Source organism: Aquarana catesbeiana, linkage group LG04 (genome assembly GCF_042186555.1).
Source record: "Aquarana catesbeiana isolate 2022-GZ linkage group LG04, ASM4218655v1, whole genome shotgun sequence".
Lineage (NCBI taxonomy): Eukaryota > Metazoa > Chordata > Amphibia > Anura > Ranidae > Aquarana > Aquarana catesbeiana.
This window is the reverse complement of record NC_133327.1, coordinates 314,156,381-314,182,502: the sequence shown is the minus strand read 5'-3', so window position 1 is coordinate 314,182,502 and position 26,122 is coordinate 314,156,381. Positions and strand designations below refer to the sequence as shown.

At 42.2% G+C, this 26,122-nt stretch overlaps 1 protein-coding gene across 2 annotated transcripts in view; it reads left to right on the top strand.

Annotated features, from left to right (window-relative positions):
- Window positions 1–15,273, top strand: part of IMPG1 (interphotoreceptor matrix proteoglycan 1) — a 439,262-nt gene extending 423,989 nt beyond the window's left edge. For both annotated transcript variants that reach the window (XM_073626835.1, XM_073626834.1), the window contains one exon: window positions 14,885–15,273. In XM_073626835.1, coding sequence (XP_073482936.1) covers window positions 14,885–14,894 — 10 coding nt within the window. In that variant the 3' untranslated portion in view covers window positions 14,895–15,273. The remainder of the gene's footprint in view (window positions 1–14,884) is intronic.
- The last annotated feature ends 10,849 nt before the right edge of the window (window positions 15,274–26,122 follow it).

Genomic DNA, 26,122 nt, shown 5'->3' with positions numbered 1-26,122 from the left:
TTCCCTGAACATTCAGGGAAAGTATATTCAGTGGTGCCATGGCAATAGATCAAATAGTTTTGACTTACTTTTTGTTATGCAGAGCTGACTGCGCAGATCAACCTGTGTGGACTGAAGAGATGAATAGATAGAAAAGAAACCAGTGAATTCTGGAGTAAAGAGTAAACAAAAAACATACGAGATTAAATGATACATTGTATAAATTATTTTTTGCAAGTAATCACAATTTACCCGTGAAAGAGAATAAATATCTCTCTCAGGGGAATAAGTGCCTTCGTCACACTCCCACATAATATGGTTGGGAGAATGAGGAGGGCTAATGGGGGTACACGGATCTTCCGCTTACAGGAGAGAAGTGCTATGTCAAAAGACATCAAAATGATGTTTCATTAATTGGAGTGCAGAATATAGTTTTTGTTGAAATTATTTATTCCAGGGTGGTTGTATATGGTTAGTCTTGCCCTAGGCTAAATAATTCAGTTAGAAATGTACTGTTAATAACTTTGGTATTGATGAAGATAGTTTGAATTATTTTGGGATTTTAACCCTTTTAGAGTAAACAATTACATATTTTATTCATACGTAACTGTTTAGATATGTTAACTCATAAAATTGAGGTTGTATTGCTTCAGATTAGAATAAACAAAAACATAATTCTAGGAACTAGTTAGATAATAATATATTTGTTTTAAGAAAAGAAAGAAAAAGCTTCCATTACTTCTGGATTATTGAACATATTTGTCCTAAAAAGTAATAAATCTATTGTTATTACCTGATAATATATAACTGAACAAGAATTTCCTTATTTCACTTATATATTCTAAGGCTATATGAATCAGAAGTAATAAGAAATATAACTGGAATGTAACATGATCCCACACAGTGTGTGACTATCAGAATGCAGTTACATTCAGTTATAAATATAGGTTTTTTATAGAGAACCATCTCTTAGTATAATAAATGAAAAGATATCAGGAATTAGGATGTCAGTCCATTGAATCTTCTTGGTCCATGGATGATGTGGCATAACGGCCTCTTTTGTGAGAATGGTGATTCCCATTTTGTTCTGAAATTTTCTGGGTGCTGCCTGAAGGTGAAGATGATGCCATTCTTCTGCATGTGGGAGTGTTGCTGCTTGTGGGTTCTGTCAGATTTAATTTTAAAAGGGTTTGTTGTAGTTCATCTGCTGATCTGCTTCTGTAAATTGTACCTTGGTAGTTAAATCTGACTGAAAAGGGGAAGCCCCATTGATACATAATGTTGTGGCGTTGCAGTTCCATTAGTTGGGGTTTCATGGATCGTCTTTTAGTAATAGTAAGTTGGGATAGGTCAGCAAAAATTTGATAATTGTGTCCTTGAAAATTAAGTTCCTTTTTTTCTCTTGCAGCAATTAGTATTTGTTCTTTCGTTCTGTAATAATGAAATTTTGTGATTATATCACGTGGGGGTCCATCTTTCTTTTTGGCTGTGAGGGCTCTGTGTACTCTGTCCAGTTCTAAACGTTCCATAGGGATATCTGGCTTTAGTTCTTGTAATAGAGCAGTAATAGATTGCAGGTCTGTCACAGTTTCAGGTATTCCCCTTATGCGTAAGTTTGAACGTCTGGCTCTATTTTCGTAATCTTCGAGCTTAGTTTGAAGTATTAAATTCTCTTTTTTTAATTGTTCCAATTCTGTTATATTTTCTTGGGTTGTAATTTCAATTTCATCCATTTTTATTTCTAAAGCTGCGGTGCGGTTTCCCAGCTCTCTTATTTCTTTGGTTAGGCTTTTTGTTATTTGGTCTGAGGTTTGTTTTAAAGCCTTATGAAGCATATTTTCAAATTGTAATAATATTACTGGGGATACTGAGGAGGCTTGTGGAGAAGTTTGTGAGAGGATTTGTTCTGTATCTGACTCAAATGAAGAGTCTTGCTGTGACATTTTCTGTCTGTGAGAGCGCCCTGATGCTGTAACTTGTGAGGTGACTGGAGCTGCTTCAGTTGCAGTGAGTGCCTGTGAGCTCTTTGTGAGGTGATTTTTATTTCTGCCACGGTTTCCTCCCAGTACCATATTTCCTGCCCAAACTTTCACAGTTTGTTCCCTGGGGCAAAAAGGTTCAAATGGATACCTTTTGAGCCTGCAGGCTCCGCTTTGTCCTTCTCTTCTCTCCTCAGCGGTGTGGAGCTCTAACAATGCATGTCTGCTCTGCTAGGCTCCGCCTCCTGCCCCCCCCTTCTTTCATTTTTCATGTGAGCTCTTCTTTAACCACTTGACCACTGGGCACTTAAACCCCCTTAATAACCAGACCAATTTTCAGCTTTTGGTGCTCTCACATTTTGAATGACAATTACTCAGTCATGCAACACTGTAACTATATGAATTTTTTGTCCTTTTTTTCACATAAATAGAGCTTTCTTTTGGTGGTATTTAATCACCGCTGGGTTCTTTATTTTTTGCGCTATAAAAGAAAAAAGACCGAAAAATCTGTAAAAAAAATTAATTTTTCTTCGTTTCTGTTATAAAATTTTGAAAATTAGTAATTTTTCTTCATATATTTTGGCCAAAATTTATACCGCTACATATCTTTGGTAAAAAATAACCCAAATTAGTGTATATTATTTGGTCTTTGTGAAAGTTATAGCGTCCACAAGCTATGGTGCCAATATCTGAAAATTGATCACACCTGAAGTACTGACGGCCTATCTCATTTCTTGAGACCCTAACATGCCAGAAAAGTACAAATACCCCCCAAATTACCCCTTTTTGGAAAGAAGACATTCCAAGGTATTTAGAAAGATGCATGGTGAGTTTTTTGAAGTTGTCATTTTTTCCCACAATTCTTTGCAAAATCAAGTTTTTTTTTTTCTTTTTTTTTTTTTTCACAAAATTGTCATATTAGCAGGTTATTTCTCACACACAGCATATGCATACCACAAATTACACCCCAAAACACATTCTGCTATTACTCCTGAGTATGGCGATACCACATGTGTGAGACTTTTACACAGCGTGGCCACATACAGAGGCCCAACATGCAGGGGAGCACCTTCAGGCATTCTGGAGCACCCATGCCAATTCTGACATTTCTCTCCTACATGTAAAAATCATCATTTGGGGGGCGTGACCGGATGCTGGAGTGAGAGGCAGTGCTGGTGCCTCCCTCTGACCTGAAGCCTCCGTGACTATCCGCATCAGCTTCATGGCTTAAGCCCAGCCAGAAGCTCTTTCGCCGGCTGTATATACCGCTCAGCCGCCTGGCTCCTCTCATCCCGGCTCAGGCTGTATATCTCATCGGAGTCCACAAGACAGGCGCCGCCAGCGATCCCCCGGTGACCCCCCTCCCTGGAGCGGCGAGGAGAGTGTGTAACGCCGGCCGGGATCGGAGGGTTGCCGGGGCGACGGATCCGACGCTAGTGACCGTGACGGCGCCTATTAACAGCGGCGGCAGCAATCAGTGGGGAACGTCCCAGCACTGCCCAGACAGTTTGGCAGCACTAAGGTATCGAGTGTTTTTTTTGATATAAGACTGTTTTACTTGTCTGGCCCTCTACTCTCCCTCTTCTTGAATAGCTGCTTGAAGCAGAGGGGGTCTATCTGGTGAGGAGAAAGCGGCTTGCCCCTGTGGGGGAGGGGGATGCTGGCTGGAGCTGGGAAACATAAATATTAACGTATATCCATGGCAGTGAAATAAAAGGGCCAATTATATCAAGTTACCCGCCAACTGCTGTACTAGGTGTTGTGCTAGGCTAGGTGCTAGCCCTGCTTGCAACCAAATACGTGAAAGATACAACTGGGACTGTATTAACATCTCTGACCTGGGAAAGGGAAGGGAAAGGTTAGTCTGATTGGCCACTAAAACCCCACAGGCATTTCCCTTTGGACTGCATATTAAGCCATGACTAGAAAAAGGGGAGAGGAGCCGCAGCAACAGGAGAACAGTAGCTCTCAAAGTACCCGCGCTTCAAAAGAAAAGGGAAATCAGACTGCAGCAGCAGCAGCGGCCAAGCTGGAAAAATTTGCGCACCCCTCTGCCTCTTCCCCATCCAAAAGTACCCTCCAACAGCAGGAGAAATCCTACGTGGGGGGCCTTGGGGACAGGAAGAGTCTAGGAAAAGGGTCGTCGGTATCACACACGACAAAAGCTACGAGTAATAAAAGCTTAGCGGGTGAACCCTCAGGAATGGCTACCAGCAACGCCGCCGAGCTAAATATATCCTTAACAGCGGAGCCGACATTGAAAGATGTTTTATGTGCCGTCAATTCCTGCAAAGCCTCCCTAAATGTATTATGCGACCAGTTGAAGGGGTTAAAGGAAGAGCTAAGTACAGTAAGCCAAGAATTACAAAGGACTGCTGCAAGAACAACCACACTAGAGGTGAGGATGAGCCAGGCTGAAGACGATCTGTTCCCATTGAAGCAAGAGCTTAAGGCAATGAAAACGCAGATTGACCTGCATAAAGCCAAGATGGAGGAAATGGAAAATAGGTCTCGTAGGGGCAATGTGCGGGTGGTGGGCCTACCGGAGAGGTGCGAGGGTCCCCACCCCGAAGAGTTTATAGAGAAGTGGCTCAAGGGAATATTTGGAACCGAAACCTTCTCTCACCTTTTTTCTATCGAAAGAGCCCACAGAGTGCCAACTAGGCCCCCGCCATCAGGAGGACATCCCAGACCAATAATCATGAAACTCCTAAATTATAGAGACAAGGTTACATTGATGCGCAGGGCTAGAGAGAAAGGGGTTATTCTATACAACGGGGCGAAAATTTCATTCTTCCCTGATTATTCCCCAGACCTGCAGAAACGTAGGGCGGAATTTAGGGATATTAAGCATAAATTACGGGACTATAAAATTGAATATGCCCTGCTATATCCGGCACGCCTGCGCATCACTGCCCTAGGGGCTACCCACTTCTTTGATACAACAACAGGGGTAATAAAATGGCTTGAAGATAACAAAATGGCCCTGCAGAGCTAGGGGTCACATAGGACTTGCTGAATTTTTATGTTTCACTCTGTCTTTTTTTTTTTTTTTTTTTTTTTTCTCGTTTTTTCTTTTTTTGGGGTTTGTTTGCAGCATATAGCGGATGGCACGGGGAGGGGAGGGTAAGAGGGGGGTGTGTTGGATGGAAGCACGGATGAAAGATGTGATTTCACCAGGTTTACATTTCTTGAATATCGCTCTGGTGTTTTGGAATTGGGCGGGGGGAGGGGGAGAGGGGGGGAGGAGTTTGGAAGTATGTTACAAAGCACTTGGTCAACATGTGAGTGAAATGGTTTTTTTTGAATGGTTGGAAGGGAATAAAATGGTCACACGCATAGCCCCTAGGGCTAGCCTAATTAGGCAGGAGGGGGGGACACAGAGGGGAGTGGGGGGGAAGGGGGTTAGGCCAGGCAAAAGCTGAGGGGGGGGAAGGGGGTAGGCTAAATAGAGGGGGGGGAGGGGGGCTCACAATAAATAACGGGGTCAGATATTGCGGTGAACGAAAGGCACACGCACTTAAGAGGAGAGAGTCTGCAAAAATTAAGCACATTGGCACAGGTTGGACACGTTTGCAACTAGATAACACGGGAGGAGGGGAGGGAGTGGTTCCTGGATGCGGGGGCCCTTACCCCCTCACCCTATATTTTTTACTTATTTTTAACACAACCTTAGATATTATAGCAAGTTTTGTAGACACAAATGCACAAATGAATTGTTCTTATACCTCGGGGGGTCAGCCATTCCCCCTGTTGTTTTTTCTTTTCTTTTTTTCCCTTTCTCTTTTTTTTTTTTTTTCGTATTTGTTTTTTCTTTTTTAGCAGATGCCCTCTAAAACTTTAAAAATAGGCTCATGGAACATTAGGGGCATGAGCGATCCCGCTAAGAGAGCAGCTGTCTTTTCGATGATGGAAAACTATGGTGTGGGACTGGCTTGCCTGCAGGAAACTCACCTCACTAATGAGACGAAAATACATGCTCGGAGTAAGAAATTCCAAGAACAGTACCACTCGGTCCACACCTCCTACTCAAGAGGGGTGAGCATTTTGGTGGGGAGAGGTATTTCATTTTCCTGCAGGAAAGTCAGGATAGACCCGTTGGGAAGGTATGTTTTTCTGAGCTGTGTGGTAGAAAATAAACCTTTGGTGATAGCAAGTATTTACATCCCTCCTCCGTTTAAAACAGAGTGCATTCTGGAATTGTTAGAGTTTGTGGATGGTATGGTGGACATTCCCATAATAGCGGTAGGCGATTTTAATGCAGTTTTAGATAGTAGCATGGACCGATTCCCACCCGTGACCCACGTGGAAAGAGTACCAGAGGGGAGATTGGCCCAGCTGCTCGCTGAGATCGGATGGTGCGATTTCTGGAGATCTTATAATCCAAATACTCGGCAGTACTCTTGCCACTCAGGGTCACATTCCACTCTCTCGCGTATAGACATGGCAGTGGGTAATAGTGAAGCCATGCGAATAATAGGAAACATAGAGTATAGACCGAGGGGAATATCGGACCACTCTCCGCTGACTCTGACTCTAAACCTAAGCACTAGAACTAGTCGGAAGAGGTGGACAATAAACCCGTTATGGCTGGATCTGATCAGCAGTCCAACAGAAATCTCTTCTAAGTTAAAAGAGTTTATAACATTTAACACAGGTACAGCACCGGTGGGGGTGGTGTGGGATACCTTGAAAGCATATCTTAGGGGACTGCTGCACCAGCAGGTCGCCATGGTAAAAAAAATATCAAGGGATCGGGAGGTAAGGGCTAGCAGGGAAGTCATGGAAGCAGAAGCACAATATGTGGCAGACCCAACCCGAGAAAAACAGGAGACTTGGCTCAATAAACAACAAGAGTATAAAGAGGTAATTAATAGAAGAATAGAAAATAAGAGACTTTTCCAGAAGCAAATTTACTTTGGGGAGGGAGAGAAAGTAGGCCGGATGCTTGCCCTCCTAACTAGGTCCAATCTATTCTCACCAGCCATCTCTTCAATTAAAACGTCAGCTGGAAATATTACATCTGACCCGACCGAGGTCTTAGAAACCTTCTCCACATTCTATCGAGACCTGTACAGGTCCTGTCAGGGCTTGAACCAGTGCGAGATGGACAGGTTCTTGGAAGGAATAGACCTGCCCACACTCTCGGAGACCGATAGAAGCGAGGTAGATTCCCCCTTGACCCTAGAGGAGTTACAAAAGGCAGTTGCGGAGATGTCAGGGCAGAAATCTCCGGGCCCGGATGGGCTACCATTGGAGATCTACAGGAAATATGGGGAGACTCTGCTCCCGGAACTTCTAAAAGTACTAGAGCAAGCGACCAGGGATGGTAGGCTGCCCCTATCAATGTCAGAGGCTGATATAGTAGTAATTCCAAAGGAGGGGAAAGATCAATCGGAAGTTGCCTCATACAGACCGATATCGCTGTTGTGCACAGATGCCAAGATTATTGCAAGGGTGCTTGCATCTAGGCTAAATAAATGCATCGACAAACTGGTGCATCCGGACCAATCGGGGTTTATCCCCGGTAGGTCCACTAGTATAAACATTAGAAGAGCCTACCTGAACCTACAGGTACCAACAAAAAATGCGGAATCCAGAGCCATATTGTCTTTGGACGCCGCCAAGGCCTTTGACAGCCTGGAGTGGGAATACCTTTGGAGGGTGCTAGAGAAGTTTGGATTCGGCCCCATATTTATCAGCTGGCTAAAAACCCTATACAACCATCCAAGGGCAAGGCTCATGATCAACGGCGAATACTCGGAATGCTTCTCCCTCGAAAGAGGGACAAGGCAGGGATGTCCCCTGTCCCCATTGCTGTTTGTTCTGGCTATGGAGCCATTGGCGGGAGCAGTGAGATCATCCACGGAAATACAGGGATTTCAAAGAAAAGAGAGAGAAGAGAGAATAGCGCTTTTTGCAGATGATGTTATATTTTTCCTGGGGGACACGACCTCTTCGTTGGAGAAAGTGGTGCACTTAGTAGAAGACTTTGGCAAGTTTTCAGGACTAGTTATCAACTGGGAGAAGTCATCGCTTCTACCGGTAGATCCACTGGCCAACTCCATTCCGATGTGTTTGCCCCACTTGAAGATCACAGAGAAAATGAAATACCTAGGTGTTGTGCTGGCTAAGGACCCCGATATGTTTATTCAGGATAATTTGATCCCCCTCTTAACGAAATTCAAGAGGAAATGCGATATTTGGAGTAGACTCCCTTTGACGGTGGCAGGTCGAGCCAATTTGATAAAAATGGTTTGGATGCCCCAGCTGTTATACTTACTCCACAACTCCCCAATTTGGATCGGAGAAAAGTGGTTTCAAAAAATCCAATCCCTCTTTAGGGAACTAATATGGAAAAAAGGGCAGGCTAGGATTGGCTTACGAAAGCTGCAGCGCCCTGACACAGAGGGGGGACTGGGGGTCCCTCAGCCATTTATCTACTTCTTGGCAGCCCAGCTGCAGCAGTTGGGCGGCTGTGCTGCCGAGGGTGGGGGAAACAGCAATATTAAAATCATTCTGCAGGGGAATCCGCACGCCTCATTAGTGGGAGCATTGGAGGCAGACTCGCTACAAGGAGAAATTCCAACATTTAAGATGATCACCAAGGTCTGGCAGACTACTAAAAAAATAATGGGGTACAAAGGTATATCAGAATATGTGCCACTATGGAATAATAAGCGACTGCATGAATTATCAACAGTAGAAAGGAACAGACTGTGGGAAAACTGTGGGGTAAGCCGGCTGATACAATTATACGAAGGGGACACTCCGAAACCCTTTGAGGACCTAAGACGCGAGTACGGGATGCCAAGCCAGGCGCTCTACAGCTACCTGCAGATCAGGCATGCTTTGAGTAAGCAGTTTGGTAGACAACCCCCAATATGGTGTGGGATCCCACTACTACAGACAATAATCAAATCAGAGACTACCAAGGGCTTAATCACAGTGGCATACACCCAATTAACAAAGAGAGGTAATACGAAGGCAGGTCTATTAGGGGGAAGGGGCAGATGGGAGGTAGATGTGGGGACGATAACAGACGAGCAATGGGAGAGAATTCTTGAGCTTGGTTCAGAGGTGTCAGTTTCTCCTTCACAAAAAGCCTCTCACCTGATGTTGCTACACAGATCCTATTACACACCAAAAAAGCTGTTTATGTTTGGCCGTAGAACCAACGACGAATGCCCTAGATGTAGAGGAACAGGTGACCTAATTCACATGGTTTGGAGATGTCCTAAACTAGTTAGGTATTGGACCGAGATTATAAAGAAAATAAATGCTACGTTTAGAGTGGACTTAGAACCTGATCCCAAAACCTGTGTGCTGGGTTATATCGGTAGAGAAATGAGGGACAGGAGCACGGCCATATCGATAGTAAGATGCCTGTTTCAGGCCAGAAAATTAATCGCTCAAGCATGGCAATCAAGCACACCTCCAACCCCGGAAGCCTGGGTTGGAACGGTTAACTCCACAATGCAGAGCGAAAGGACTTTCTACACCAGGTTAGGCAACTACAACCTATTCATGAAACTATGGAACCCATGGGTTCAAGCAATGCCGCGCCCTCTATCAATAATACCTTAGTGCCGAGAGCAACAGCCTCCCTTCCAGGGTGGGGATGCTGTTCCATAGCTTATAGATAAGAAGTCAAGAGAGAATGTGAGAGGAGGAGGAGAGAGGAAAGGAGGGAAAACATAGATACTAGCTTAAAGGGAGTAGAAGAGGGAAGGGAGGAGAGAAGAAGGAAAAAGAAAGAAAAGAAAAGGTGTGTAATGGAATAACTGGGGTGGGTCACTGGGGGGAGGGGGTGGGGGAGGGATCACTAGTTCTAAAAGCATTAAATATAACCATGCATGTAAATAGCAAGAGTATGTGTGGCTGAGATGTACAGCGTCTAGCGTGGGTGTTTCTTCTTTTTTTCTTCTCTTTCTTATATTACACTTCTATATAAATGCAACTTTATATATTGAATGCACAAATCTAATTAAGAGAAAAGTTTTAACGGCCACAATGATGTGACTTGGCAAGAGACAACCATGACTATCAATCTGAAAGATGTCTCTGATTAAAGTAACTGAAGTGGTTAAAAAAAAAAAAAAAATCATCATTTATTTGCTAGAAAATTACATAGAACCCCAAAATATTATATATGTTTTTTTAGCAAAGACCCTAGAGAATACAATAGCGGTCATTGCAACTTTTTATCTCGCACGATATTTGCGCAGCAATTTTTCGAACGCGTTTTTTTTGGAAAAAAAAATGTTTTTTGCTTTAAAAAAAAACAAAACAGTAAGGTTAGCCCAATGTTTTTGCATAATATGAAAGATGAAGTTACGCCGAGTAAATAGATACCTAACATGTCACCTTTCAAAATTGCACACGCTTGTGGAATGACGCCAAACTTCGCCACTTAAACATCCCCATAGGCGACGCTTTAAAATTTTTTACTGGTTACAAATTTTGAGTTACAGAGGAGGTCTAGGGCCAAAATTATTGCTCTCGCTCTACCGATCGCAGCGATACCTCACATGTGTGGTTTGAACACCGTTTTCATATGTGGGCGGGCCTTACGTATGCGTTTGCTTCTGCATGCGAGCACACGGACAGGGGCGCTTTAAAAAAATTTTTTTTTTTTTTTATTGTTCATTTTATTTTATTTATTTTAGTTTGACACTTTTTTCCCAAAAAAAAATTTTTTGATCACTTTTATTCCTATTACAAGGAATGTAAACATCCCTTGTAATAGGAATATGGCATGACAGGTCCTCTTTACAGTGAGATATGGGGTCAATAAGACCCCAAATCTCACCTCTAGGCTGTGCCTGAAATAAAAAAAAAAAAAAAAAAAAAAGATCCTGGCATCGATCGTAGCGGTGAGTCGGTAGAAGCACCGGAGGGCGGCGGGAGGGGGGGACGTCCCCTCTCGCCTCCCGTAAGAACGATCAAGCAGTGTAACAGCCGCTATGATCGTTCTTATGGCGTAGGGAATCGCCGGCTGAAAAAGATGATATCTGAATGATGCCTGTAGCTGCACCCATCATTCAGATATCCCCACACAAAGTCAAGGACGTCGTATGACGGAAGGCCAGAAGTGGTTAAAACGCTTTTTTTTTTTAACACAAAGTTGTCCATTTATACAATATTTATAACACATAGCATGTACATATCAAAAATGACACCCCAAAATAGATTCTCCTACTCCTCCTGAGTACGGTGATACCACATGTGTGAGACTTCCACAGCCTGGCCACATACAGAGGCAGAGTATGGCTGAGCATGGCTGGGTATGGCTGAGCATGGCCGAGTATGGCTGAGCATGGCCGAGTATTGCTGAGCATGGCTGGGTATTGCAGAGTATCGCCGAGTATGACTGGGTATGGCAGAGTATGGCTGAGCATGGCCGGGTATGGCTGAGCATGGCCGAGTATGGCTGAGCATGGCCGGGTATGGCTGAGCATGGCCGAGTATGGCTGAGCATGGCTGGGTATTGCAGTGTATCGCCGAGTATGACTGGGTATCGCCGAGTATGACTTGGTATGGCAGAGTATGACTGGGTATCACCGAGTATTGCAGAGTATTGCAGAGTATGGCTGGGTATTGCAGAGTATTGCAGGTTATGGCAGAGTATTGCAGATTTTTGCGGGGTATTGCAGAGCATGGCTGTGTATGGCAGAGTATTGCAGAGCATGGCTGGGTATGGCAGAGTATGGCTGGGTATGGCAGAGTATGGCTGGGTATCACTGAGTATTGCAGAGTATGGCTGGGTATCACTGAGTATTGCAGAGTATGGCTGGGTATCACTGAGTATTGCAGAGTATGGCTGGGTATCACTGAGTATGGCTGGGTATCGCGGGGTATGGCAGAGTATTGCGGGATATTGCGGGGTATTGCAGGGTATGGCAGTGTATTGCGGGGTATTTCAGGGTATTGCAGGGTATGGCAGAGTATTGCGGGGTATGGCAGAGTATTGCGGGGTATTCCAGGGTATGGCAGAGTATTGCGGGGTATTCCAGGGTATGGCAGAGTATTGCGGGGTATTGCGGAGTATGGCGGGGTATTGCAGAGTATTGCAGGGTATGGCAGAGTATTGCAGGGGTATTGCAGGGTATGGCAGAGTATTGCGGAGTATGGCGGGGTATTGCGGAGTATGGCGGGGTATTGCGGAGTATGGCGGGGTATTGCGGAGTATGGCGGGGTATTGCAGGGTATGGCGGAGTATTGCAGGGTATGGCGGAGTATTGCAGGGTATGGCGGAGTATTGCAGGGTATGGCAGAGTATTGCAGGGTATGGCAGAGTATTGCAGGGTATGGCAGAGTATTGCAGGGGTATTGTGGGGCATACCAGAGTACTGTGGGGCATTGCAGAGGGCATTGCAGGGCATGCATAGTAGTGGGGATGGCTGAGCATGGATGGATGGATGGCTGGATGTCTCTGTGCAGCGCTGTGGGCACTACACATGCAGCCCACAACGCTGCAGCCATCCATCCATCTCCCTCTCCGCTCACAGCGTACCGATCGGTACACAGAGGGGAGGAGAGGAACCGGCGTCATCAGATGACGCCGGTTTGTTTACATGTAATCGCTCCGTCATTTGACGGAGCGATCACATGGTAAACGGCCGCGATCAGCGGCCATTTACCGGGATCTGTGATGCGCCGGGTCCTCTGGACCCGGCGGTCACGGATGCTCTCGAGTGCGCGCCCTAGGGGGCGCGCGAGAGCAGAATTCTGGGAGGACGTCCCTGGACGTCCTCCCAGAGTTAAACAACCGCCCTGTAGCCGTCATTTGGCTATGGGCCGGTTGTTAAGCGGTTAAAGCAGAAATAAATCCACCTTAAATTTACAACCAAGGAAAAGGCTATTCTATCCTCTGTTTGATTTGTAGTTGCCATGACATTGCTTATTTGATCAGTTATGCGACCAGCCATTTGATGGCTTGACAGTTTGGTAGTGGGTAAAAAATGGACACCTTCTGAAAATGTCAGCCTGGTGCTTAAGGAACTGATTTTCCACATCTCTGGTGCCCAGGACTAGGTGCTAATTAACAAAAGGGTGTTCTATCTTTCTGTCTCATTTCAAATCCATTTTTACTTAATTAACCATGCCCAGGGTTACATTTAAAGGATAAGTTCACCTTTGGGAATATGTAACATGTTCCTGCTCCTGAAGTCTCTCCCTGTTCCCTTCTAATGGTGACAGCGGGCAGAGGTTTTCTGTCTGCACACGCTGTCACATGGCAAAACCATTAATTCAGAGAGTTTTGTAAATGAATGGACTACAAGTTCTCAGAGCGGCTAAAGGCCTGTAATTCTCAATGAACTATCATTGATGCTTCCTGACATTCAGTAAGTGCTTGCCCTTACAAGATATGGACAGACAGCTACACTGGCAGTCTGCAGGAGCCTGAAATTGCACCCATGATCTGCTGATCACAGGTGCAATGCTTTGCAGGCCCTTAATAAAAAAAAAATAAATGCACATTTTTTTTTACCTCCGAAAAGATGTGTAATTATTTATTTATTTATTTTTATAAAGGTGAACTAATCCTTTAATTTTGAATTAAAGGCATCAATCTACATTTTTTTACATTGCAGTAGAGTGGTAAGGGGTCCATTAGTGTCATGTACCAATACACTTGACAATAACTAGCCTTTGTCAATATATACAAAATGTAACTAATTTTCAAATGTCAATGATTCAACTGAAAACTTTTTTTTGAAAATAATCATTCTTATCCTGTTAGCTTTAAAATGTAAACAATTTTTCTTATAGTGGGTGGCTTATGCTAGGCTAAATATATTAAACGTGTATTATATGTATATTAGGGCTGACAATTACTGATACAACCATATGCAGAATAAATGGTCATGAGATTATTAGTATTAAAAGTTGCAATAAATATTGAATTATTGCAAGCCATTTATTATTTCAAGTAATTTAAATCAACTATAAGTTATCTGTAAACTATTATAAATGAACTATTTATGAGTTAACTGGAAAATTTGGGATTGATTTACTAAAGGCAACTAGTTTACGCACTTTGCAGAGCGAAGTTTCACCTCATCTACTGGAACAACGGCACTTGCATAGAATGGCCAGTACTATGCAAGAACATTTTTAAAAAAAAACATTTTTGCTTGCAAATGGTTGAATGATGGAAGCTAGCAGAGCTTCACATCCTTTACTAAGCTCTGTAGCAACTGCAGAGTGCACAGTCTATTTACCTTTCATAAATCAACCCCTTTCTTTGTCATTGTTGTGACTTAAATCAAAAACAGCATATAACTCCGGCCAAAACTTCTGAGTGTGGAAGAGTTGGAAGCTCAGTCACATATTAATTGCAGTCTATGTTCCCTTTGGTGAGTTCCACCATAACTATTTATCCTAAGACCAATGAAAATAGGAAAGAATATTAACTGGAATACATTTTTACATTGTCACTGGAACAATGATGACACCTATCAAAGATGGGATTGTCCTTCATTTTTGAGGGATGTATCCTGTTTTTTTGTCTTTTTGGTAGGAATTTCAGGGATATCCAACATTGGGGAACATACAGTAACAAGAACCTGATAGAGGTTCTAAGCTTTCCACACTATCAAAAAAGAAATATGAAGCCATACTTTAAAAACAAAACTGAAATGGTTTTAAAATTGCTAAACTGTCACGTCTACCTTGGCACTTAGACACCCATGTACTCTTTAATATGGCTGTCAGTCTCCAGAAACAACAAGAAAAATGGAGGTATGAAGGGTGGAACCAAGGCTAACAACCTATATAAAATTGGGATTTGGGGCTCTAGAAAACAGCTGATAATGATGTTACAGTTTAGAAACTTTAAAAATATCATATGTACAACTTAACATTTAATGATGCATGTTATTATTTATTGTATTATAAACGTGTTCACTATGTACTTTCAGGTTTTTTTGACTTCAAGAGAGGCATCAAAGTGAGAAGAAGTTACATACATTTTTAACCATGAAATCTTGTCCACTCCAAGATCCATATAAATTGTTTAGAGAGTGAAATGTTCTGTGTATTATGTTTATATTGTTAATTAGAAGATATATATCTTAAATGTTAAATACAATGTGCAATTTCAGTGCAAGACATGTGAAGTTGGCTTTACTATTTGTGGAAACAAATGTTACTCTTTGATGGACATGTTTAATGTATTGTCTAAGGCTAATTGGATAAATTATCCTGTTTATCAAATGCCCTTAAACAGCTTTATCTTGCTAGCAAGTATAAAAAAATAAAAAATATAAGAGAATTGTATTGTGTAGCCTAATTGTATTATATTTGATGTAAGTTGCTCTGCACATATGTATACTTTAATTAAAAAAATAATAAAAATGTCAAGAGTTACTTTAATGAAAACCACATTATAGTTTCAGATATTTTAACTTAAGTTATATGCAAGTTTTGACTTTTCCTGAAAAAAGCTTAGCTTGAGCAAATCCCCATTCTCCTCTGAGCCACTATACTGGTGAATGCAGTCCGTCAAGGAGCTACAGGAAGACTCAGGAGGGGGAGGGCAATGGCAACAGGCAAGGTTTTAAAGAATAACATTTGAATATCAGGTGCCTATTTCTCCATCACTTTAGTTGGGGTTTTCACTGACAGTAACCGCTGCTAAGATACTGGGGTTGAATAACTAAAACAGGTGAGTGCAAAACCTGGTGCAGCGGTGTATGGTAGCCAGTCAGCTTCTAACTTCAGCTTGTTCAATTAAGCTTGGACAAAAAAAATGGAAGCTGGCTTCTATGCAGAGCTGCACCAGATTTTGCACTTGCTAGTTTAGTAAATCAACACCACTGATTTTGTCATAATTTTTTGCTCAGCTTGAATTGCACAGGTTTGTGATGGGTGTACTTTATTGCAGAAATATACTTAAATGTTGCCTTAACTATGTTACCAGTCTTGTTGGAATGTACCGTTAAGAAGTAATAGGAGGATGGAAATATGTACTTCCTTTATGAAATTGTGGCTCAAGAATCCTTTAAGTGCTTGTGACATGTCTAAAAGCCTAGAGATTTTGTCACCTGATATCTGCTGAAGTTAAAAATCAGTCAACTACATCTAAAGTCCATCTTCCCTTATCGAGTTTCATATAACCGAATAGCTAGACATATGCAGCACTGTAGGAAGCCTTAAGAACTAGTGTTCTAGTTTTCCGATTAGTCTTTGTTTATCCACCTCAGGAAGATTATTAAGACAGCTTTAGAATAATCACTTGAGCAAAAGTCTTCTTTAAAATCCAGTCTACCAAAAATGTATAAACGTTAATGAGATTTATGACCCACTGGCTTCTGAGAAAGCTTCCCCAACTTCCACATTAAACACATGAGGCTGATTTACCAAAGTGAGTTAAGTACCGCCATTCAAAAAGTGGTGTTAATAATCTCTTCAATTAATCAGTCACGTGAAAAGCAAATTCACTTTAAATAACCAATCATTTGCAGATAATAAAAGTAGAAAGGAATTTGGATAATTGAACTAAATATTCACAAAATTTGTTAAGTGAAATTTTTCCGCTCCTTTAGTAAATCAGCCCAATGAGGTCTTGCTGCTGAAAATGTCAGTTTCCTGTGTTATCCTCACCAATGCATAAAGGTAGATATTCAACATGGAGCATAGGACCCCACTGTAATGGCCACAGTATAAAAGTTACTAGGTCAGCAAACTGATTGAGCTGTTCAAGTCCCTCATAGATATAAGCAGCAACTAGGTTATTCACCCCACATTACTCTAATAAAATTTTAAGAAGTATCACCCGGAGATTAAAAAAAAAAGTGTGTTCGCCCCCACTGGACCCAGTGCATAACACGTGATCCCATTCAAATCTGTGCAAGGACTGCCAATGAGCATTGGTCAACAGCTCTCCTCTCAACAGCTTTATCTGACAAGGGTTGGATGAAGAAGATAGCAACTCTGACCAAACAGAGGAAAAGGGGCGTGATAGGCAGTTCACACAGAGCCTGCACAGCCCCACATCCTCCATCTGTCTAAAGAAAACACTTTATATTTCTCTTGATTTTTTTCACCTAACATCTCCGGAAGCCATATATCCTTTTACCCCCTACAGTAAACACACAGCATTAATCATAGTACCTTCTGTCCTGGCCATGGGATAAAACAGACATCTGTCCTCATCCTCTTCAGAGTGGTATACACTTGTGTCTACCCATTGCTTTCTCCACAGCACACACCACTTTGGAGAGGAGGATGGCTGTCAATTTTATTTCACAACCTGGACAGAAGATACTATGATTAATGTTGTGATTGTACTGCGGAAGGGAAAGGATCCCTTTAAAGTCAACATCTGGTGGTGAAGGGTTTGCTTTAAAATACAGTGAGCAGAGCCACAAAGAGAAGTACATTTGTTCTGGAGAGATGGGACTTGGGGGACATTTCCAGCACTTATATATATATATATATATATATATATATATATGGCTAAATCTTTCTTGTTATTTTAAAGAAGGGAGCAGAGGAAAGATGTGGGGGCACTGTGCGGCTGTAATTCACGCATAGCAGTAGGGAGAATTTTGGCTTTGTTTTAAAACGCTTGCACAGATTTGAACAGAACCATGTGCCATTCACACTGAATTCCCTGGGGAGTTTAACAAGCTTCTTCATCTTCTGGCAATTCTTCTTTAACTTCTTGATGGATGAAACTATTAAGGTGACACACTGGTTTTAAAGCACTTACAATTTTGTTAAAGACTTCTAGTGAAATAAGAACACCTACATTGGTGATGATGATAGCTGGTTTGAATATATGTGTGGTAATGTTTTTAAAAATAAAAGGTTAAATTAGGGAGGAAGGTTCAGTTTTTGTTTTGTACAATATGCATTTTGAAATGAGGTTGTTCAGGCTAGCTACAGAAATGAAATGAGAGGTGGAAGATCCAACCACCATAAGATTATAAGCAGGTTAAAAGCACTGCAGGCGAAGGGGTGTGGCCGGGACGGCAATGAGATAGGACGTGTGTGAGCAGAGCTCCGCTCGTGGTAGATCCTGGAAACGAAATTCTGCATATTTACGGCTAATATCTTGCCTCTTACTCATGAGAACTAAGGCTGCTGTACCTGTCTCGTCATGTCCCCGCCGAAGAGGAATACCACAGCCTCCACATCCTTGGATAAGTATCAGAGACTAGAACGGGACCCCGAGGAGCAAGATGGCATCTCCACGGCCGCACACGCTGCTCCACATACAGAGCATGAGGCGGCTGACACGACGAAAGTCCTGGAGGTTATTTCCCTATGCCAAGCTACTCTGACAACCAAGATAGAGGAGGTGAAAGTGGACATATCCCTAATTTATGACCAAAATCCGGGAACGGGTCACCAAGGCGGAGTCGAGCGGAGGACACGCTGTATCCTCTACTACACTCTCAGGAGGACAGCGCCAAATACAGCAACTGGCTCAAAAACATGACGACCTTGAGAACCGTGCCCGCAGGTCCAATCTTCGCTTTATTGGATTACCAGAGGGCTCGGATCCTGCCACTTTCCTTGAGAAGCTCCTGATCAAAACATATGGCAGGGTGGCTTTCTCTGCCACATTTGTGGTGGAACGAGCCCACCGTATGCCCGCACGCTGCCCACCTGAAGGTGCACCGCCATGCACATTTATAGCAAAGCTATTGAATTATAGAGACAGGGACACCATTCTTCGTTTAGCCAGAACCAAGGGAAACATACCTTTCCAATCGGGGTATGTGTCGGCGTTCCCGGACTTTTCTGTGGAGGTTCAGAAACGACGCGCCTGCTTCATGGAGGTTAATTGGCGCCTGAGAGCCCATCGCCTAAAATACGCTATGCTATTCCCAGCCCGCCTCCGCGTAGTGGGAGAGGATCGAGCACATTTCTTTGAAGATCCGGTGCTCGCATCGGCATGGCTGGATCAGCGTGACATGGAGAGGAACCGTCCCGCATGATGGAGCTTTCGGTAGGCCGTACTGTGTGATCGCAAGTTTATTCATCCGCTCATACCGTGAAACCTGGCTCACATAATGATTCTTTATTAGTCCCTCACTTCACATGTCCCCAAAGCATGCTAAGGCCACCCCTGCATCAGACTTGTGGGGTTTACTGAATTCACATATGCAGTGTCTGGTGCTTCTTGGCATGTATCCTTCTTTAATCTGAGCAACGAACATTTGCATTATATCAACAGGACTGCCACCACGGGCCTTAGCTAACTGACAGCAACTACCTGGTGGGGAAAGTCTCACTGATATGATATGATATATAAAAAGCACCGCGGGCACTTCGGCAGCAGTGCCCATTGATTTCAATGGCAGGGGCGGTTTAAGAGCACAGCACTGCTCCAAAGATGCTGCTTGCAGGAATTTTTTTCCTGTCCAGCAAGTACACTGCCCCAGTGTAAAAGCACTCGGGTTTTCACACTGGGGCTGCAGAAGAGCCAGGTTCAAGCGCTATTTTTAGCACACAAAACGTCTGTAAAACGCCTCAGTGTGAAAGTAGCTTTATACATATTGCTTCCACTACAGATTCAACATAGCTAAATATGCTGGAAATGGATGTTCTCGGCGTTCTAACTTTTAACCAGGTTAAGCGATGCAGAATATTGCAAAGCATGTAAACACCCATTGTATCCATCACAGCTGTCCATAGGCTTAGTAGAAAAATACAGGGTTAGAAGAATAGAGGGTGAAATGCTTCATGTTCCTTACCTTGAATACCTCTATAATTTAAACACATCATTAACTGACTTGTGTACCAAGTGAACACTCACACAGGAGTCAAAGCATACCAATGAAGAGAAAGGAGGTTTAGCGACCAAAACTCTCAAAAATGTTTGTGCTGAAACTAGCTGACAGCTGCCATTTGTTGAGACCAGGTGCTGTACTATCTAAAATATACACACAGAAGAGGTTCTATAGTATAAATATTTCCACAATAGGGGTTTGATCCCTTAACATAAAGAAGGTGGTGAAAATTCACTTTGCAAAGAATTACATTTACAAACAATTACATTCAAGGGCAAAAAACAGTATTTTTACTTGCACGTGATTGGATTATGGCAGTCAGCAGTCTCCCCGCGAAGCGAAGAAAAAAATTAATTTGCAAAGTGAACAGCCCATTTGCCTTTACTCTATCCACCCACCCTAGAGGTCAACCTGTCCCGCAGAGTTGTCAAGTGCAGTTCCATTTGTGGAGGAAATTGTGCCAAAACATAACACTGTAATGAACAGATACACAAGAGGGAATGTAGAGCAGAGACAAACTGATGGTGGAGTGGTAGAGACATTTCAGTTCTGCTGTAGGAATTATCTCGATTCTGGTCAGGTTTTTGCTATGTATATTGGTCATTTCTGTTTCTTCACTGCTCATCTTCCTCTTCATCACATGTAACAACTCAGTTGACAAAAGACCCAGTTAAATAGAATAAAAATGTGACAGACAGCCCCAGCTGGTCAAGGGATGGAGTGTGTGACCCAGACTTTTGTGTATTATTAGGCAGACATGCTAGCTCCCTGTCTTGACTGTTTAGCAGTAGACAAGTGGTTAATAGCTGAACACTCCATCTCACACCTTAATAATAAAGTACAGCAGTGTTAAGCTAGTGAGAGATTAAGTCTGTGCTAAGAACAGGTTGAGAGTAAGGGACTGAGCAAACAGTCTACAGAACATATTGAGGTTAATTTACTGGAGAGTGCAAAATCTGGCACAGCTCTGCCCAGAAACCAATAAGCTCCCAGTTTTTGTCAAAGTTTAATTGAACAAGCTGAATTTAGAAGCCGATTGGCTACCATGCACAGCTGTACCAAAATTTTGCACTCTCCAGTTTTAGTAAAGCAATCCCATTGTGTTACAGTACTGTATTCAAATAACCCCTACGAAGGTGAACATTGACATTTATTTTGCTCTGTGGACAAATTAAAAGTTGGCAAGAAGCCTTCAAATGCAAATAGAAATGCTGACCAACTCCTTACATATGCTCCATTTGACACCGACAAAAACATTACTACACAAGCTCATCAGCAGATCTTGGCCCAGCAGCAACAAGCTAATTACAAATAGCAAAAACCCAACCGATCACACTGGTACCATAAGGGTAATCCACTACTTGCAGAAAATTACACCCATCTTACAACTTTTCAGTGCACAGACGAATGTGAGGTCTGTCTCAAAGAGCAGTGGATAGAGCAGCTGGTCCCTTTTCATTTGGTGAACCCCAGAACGCCAAATTGGACCTGGTCACGCAGGAAGCCAAGGACTTTGAGAAATTGAAAGCTGGAATTCTTCAAAGCCTATAGTGACAATTTATGTTTGTGCCCAATGCATACTCCACAGGATGGGAAGGCCAACCCACTCCAAGATGAAGGAACTTATTTGTCTTAAAAGAGAAGTGGCTGGGACCAGACCACAGCACCCTAAACAGTAGAGGGGGTTGCAACTGACCATTTTCTGTGGACCTTGCCATCAAGCCTAAGGGTGTAAGTCAGACAACCCCAAAGTCAGCAGACCAACTGGGGAATCTGAGGGGAAAATATGTAGCAACTAAGGACCTCCACATCAGTTCTGCACCTGTGCAAAAAAAGCTGCTTCCTTATTACTCAAGTAATCAGTAACCAGTTTCCAGGAACATGGAGGATCCTAAATAGTTCCTTGAGCTTTTTGCAACAACTTCTGGAATCTGAATGAGGTGTCAAAATTTGACACTAACCCCATGCCCTGTGGACTGATTGAGAGGTTTGGGCTAGTTTGTGATCACCTTAGATCTCACTGTGGAATGTTGGCAGGTTCCTTGACAGAGATAGCAAAATAAACAATGGTAATCTCTACCATGCAGGGTTTGTTTCAGTATGCCGGAATGCCCTTTGAACTAAAGGAGCTCTAGCTACATTCCAGCAAAAGCTGGATGATATTACAGGCCAAAACCTACAATTTGGTGTCTCAAATCAGCGGGTGATATATTTCACTCACTGATTCCAAAAATGGCATCATTTTTTCCATATCAGCTCTAGTTTTTGAGATACAGTATAAAGGTACCACTGTGCACTCTGATCGCCCATCAAAAATCAGTATATAAATATAGAAAAATACGTTGGGATGATTTGGGCAGCACCATTGTGAAGTAGCCATAACCTCTGAGGTGCTCGAACTGTAAGAATGAAATGATAGGAGTGGCTATATATACACACACCTCCTATTTGATAATAACTATAACACAGTTAAGAACTTATACTTTAGAATCCACTGTTTTCGATGTAAAATTACAGTTGGAAGTACATAAACACTCACTATATGTGAAAAGATGCAAACTAGGTAACAGAACAAGTTGATCAGCACGATCTTTTCAAAAATTGACTAAAGGATTATATACATTTGATCGTTTCTAAGAAACGAGAGTTGATGCAGTCTACTTAATGCAATTTTCTGAATCAGCACCCAAACAACCCCAGGAACAGTTCTAAAAAGCCAGGCACCGAGAACATTTTTTTTTTTGTTTGTTTGGCTGTGAATTAGTAGGCCTCATTAAAACTTCTCAGTGGTCTATCAACATGAGGCAGTTGTTTTTAGTACAGACTAGTAAAGTAACCTCCCTAATGTGTCCTGAATTCCATTATGAAAGCAGGCTTAAAATGTGCCACATGGATAAAAAAAGCCAGAGTATCTTGGATAAATCATTGAGTGGGGCCTAATAAAACCCCATATCCATATGGTAGAAGCAAATTGGCCTTCTTCTGTTACCAAGAAACAAGTCTGAACATTCCTTGGTGTTGTTGGGTTCTATCATAAAAAATGTGGATGCCCACTCAAGAGCTCACAGGCTCAACATTTTCAAACCTCCAAGTTGATGGTGGGGAAGGGGGAGATAAAAGTGTTATGTAACAAGACATCTCCAGCTAATCAAAGACATGACCTGGACCACCCACAATTTTGCATTTTTATCAAGTAGAAGGTAGTCTGGTTGGCTCTCTGTCTTTGTGCTGTTTAGCAGTTGATGGGGTTATTAACTGAACACACCTGATTAATAAAGTCTAGTATAAGAAGATTCAGTGCGTGCTAAAACAGGCGGGGGTTTAGGAGCTGACCGAACAGTCCAGTAAACAGCCTGTAAGCTAAATATCTGTGTTGTATTGTGTTCAAAAATTTTGGTGAGGGTGGCCTTTGATATTTTTTTTTTTCTTCGGTAAAAAAAAGCAGGCAAGAAGCCCTCAAAATGCAACCTCACTTACAGGCTGACTTCTTACAAATACTCCTTTTAATGATGATCCCTACAAAATGTACACAGATATAAGATGTCTCCTAAACAGGCAGACTTCCTCTGGCTGTTGCTTTTGTGTGGAACGGCAATCAGGTCAGAAAACCTAATCTAATTACTATAACTTTCCACAACATGCCGCTGCCAGCACAGTCTGTCTGTGCAGTTCTTCTCTACCAGCCTCTCTCTGATCATGTTTATGCTATAATCAGATAAGCCATGTGTTCATATTTATGAACAGGCTAGCCAAAACACATGCTGGAAGGTATTCAGATTGTACATGTGAAAGGAAAAATACTAATGCGCAAAACCTAGACACACTCAAATGAACAAAATGAGGATAAGAGAAGCTGCCAACATATAAGTGTTCCCACAGAAAAAATAGAGTATAGAGGTATGCGGTGCTAACTAAAAATAAATAATAAATGAGTAAACAAAAATAAAAGTGTTAAACACACTTAACACTTCCAGGACCGTGCTAATGGTGATGTGCTAAATTGATCAGGTGCTGATAATCTTCAAGAAGGTAAAACAATAATAAACATTCATGATAATAATATACACAAATAAACGATGAATACTTCCAAAACCTGCTGAAAATTATGTGCTGAATAATCAAGTGCAACAAATCTTCAACATGATATATAATATTAAACATTCACAATAACAGGTATTTCTAATAAAGTGCAAATAAAGCAATAAAGAGTGTTCGAAAAGTGCTGGTAGTGTAATCAAAGTCCAAAAAAGAGACAGATCTCCAAGTGACTGTTCATATAAAAAGATGAAAGTGCATGTGCAGTATGATCGAACGAAGTCCACTTCATCCAATAGATATCACCATCCGTGGTGCGCCACTCATTTCCCCCAGCCTCTCACCTCATATAAAGACCCCCACAGGTCAAGTCAAGCCTTGGTATGTATATATCCAGGACATGCCGGGAGAAAGGGGCGGAGCCAAGTAAAGATTGCCAATCTGACTGACTCCTCACAGGAATCCCCAATATATACCCAGATATAGAGAGGGCCGTACAAGCCCAGAGGACCCCCCGCCACCAACAAACCTGTCCAGGGGATTGGCAGGAAACCTGTAGGTATCGACAACGGAGAAGAGGAGTCTGCAGAGCCAATCCAACAGGACCCTATAACATCGGATGAGCTTGAAGTCCATCTTGGTATCGGTATTGCTGTGATCATCTGTGGAGATCGATCGCTGTGGGTCCCTGATATATACATACCAAGGCTTAACTTGACCTGTGGGGTTCTTTATATGAGGTGAGAGGCTGTGGGGGAAATGATGGAAGGTGATATCTATTGGATTAAGTGGATTTTGTTCGATCATACTGCACATGCACTTTGGTCTTTTTATATGAACTGTCACTTGAAGATCCGTCTCCTTTTTTTGGACTTTGATTACACTACCAGCACTTTTAGAACACTCTTGCACTTTTCTTGTTTTACGTGCTTTATTTACACTTTATTAGAAATACCTGTTATTATGAATGTTTAATATTATTATATTATTATTATACAGGTTTTATATAGCGCCAACAGTTTGCGCAGCGCTTTACAACATGAGGGCAGACATTACAGTTACATTACAATTTGGTACAAGAGGAATCAGAGGGCTCTATTATATATCAATGTTGGAGATTTTTTGCACTTGATTATTCAGCACATCATTTTCAGCACGGTTTTTGAAGTATTCATCGTTTATTTGTGTATATTATTATCATGAATGTTCATATTGTACATGAATTTCTGACTGCTCTCTTAAGTGTATGGCTTGCCAATTAATCACAGAATGGTGACGATGAGGAAAGATTGCCACGTAAATACTTTGTAGATGTAGCAAACAGGCTACAGTTATAGCATGTAAATTGGTATAAAGCAGGGCAATTGTGTGAAATATTGTCCCATACATGTTCTGTGCACTGTTCTGTAGCAAAAAAGTAGGTAAAACATGCGTAAACAGCACATTATTTCCTGTAAGAGTACAAAGAATTTGCAAATTCTGCAAACTAGTACTCCACTATACACGCTTAAGTTGACCATACATTATTCATTTTTTTTAGTTCTATTAGTGGGTTACATTTTTTTTTACCTGATTCCCCCATCCACACACTCGATGTGCATGAGGAATCCTTCCCGCTGAGCCTTTGTAATCTGACAGCAAGGAGCCTCCCCGCTGTCAGAATACAGTGATCAGTGTTGCTGGTGGCACTGATCGAGCAGGAAAAGCCTGACAGGCAGGTTGTGCACAAGTCAATCAATGTATGTACAACCAGCCTGCTCAAACATGGATCAAAATTTGGCAGTCCCTACTGAACTAGACGAATTTCAATCCATGTATGGTCAGCTTCAGTGACATGCTCTTACAACACCTCCAAAAAAAAGCTTCTATGTTGACAGCCTCATCTTTCTGATACCAGCATCCTAGACAACAACTCCACAGCATTTCCCACACTGAAAGGCACATTCCACACCAAGCTTTGCAGGCTAAAGGCTACAACCTCATTCTACCTATAATGGTTTGTACGTTCTGTTACCCAGCCAACTGTTACATAGTCTAAAAAAAGGCACATGCCCATAAGCCATAACTTGCCCTAAGGCTGAAGTTCATACAGTGGGGGGGCAAAAATTATTTTACAGCACAGTCCACATTGCTCTAACAGGGAAAAAAAATTCTTCCTCATCTCCAAAGGCAGTATGATAACACTTTGGTTCATCATAAAATGCTGTTATTTTCTGTAGATAGCAGCCAGAATATTTTGAGATCTTTTTTCCTCTTTTTAGTAGTCAGTCATTTAAATGTCTTTTTGCTGTTTTTTTGTATCCATTTACAAATGATGAAAATGTGCCCTTTTGGTAATTATTTTAGCATTTATTTTTTAGCACAACTAGTAAGACATAT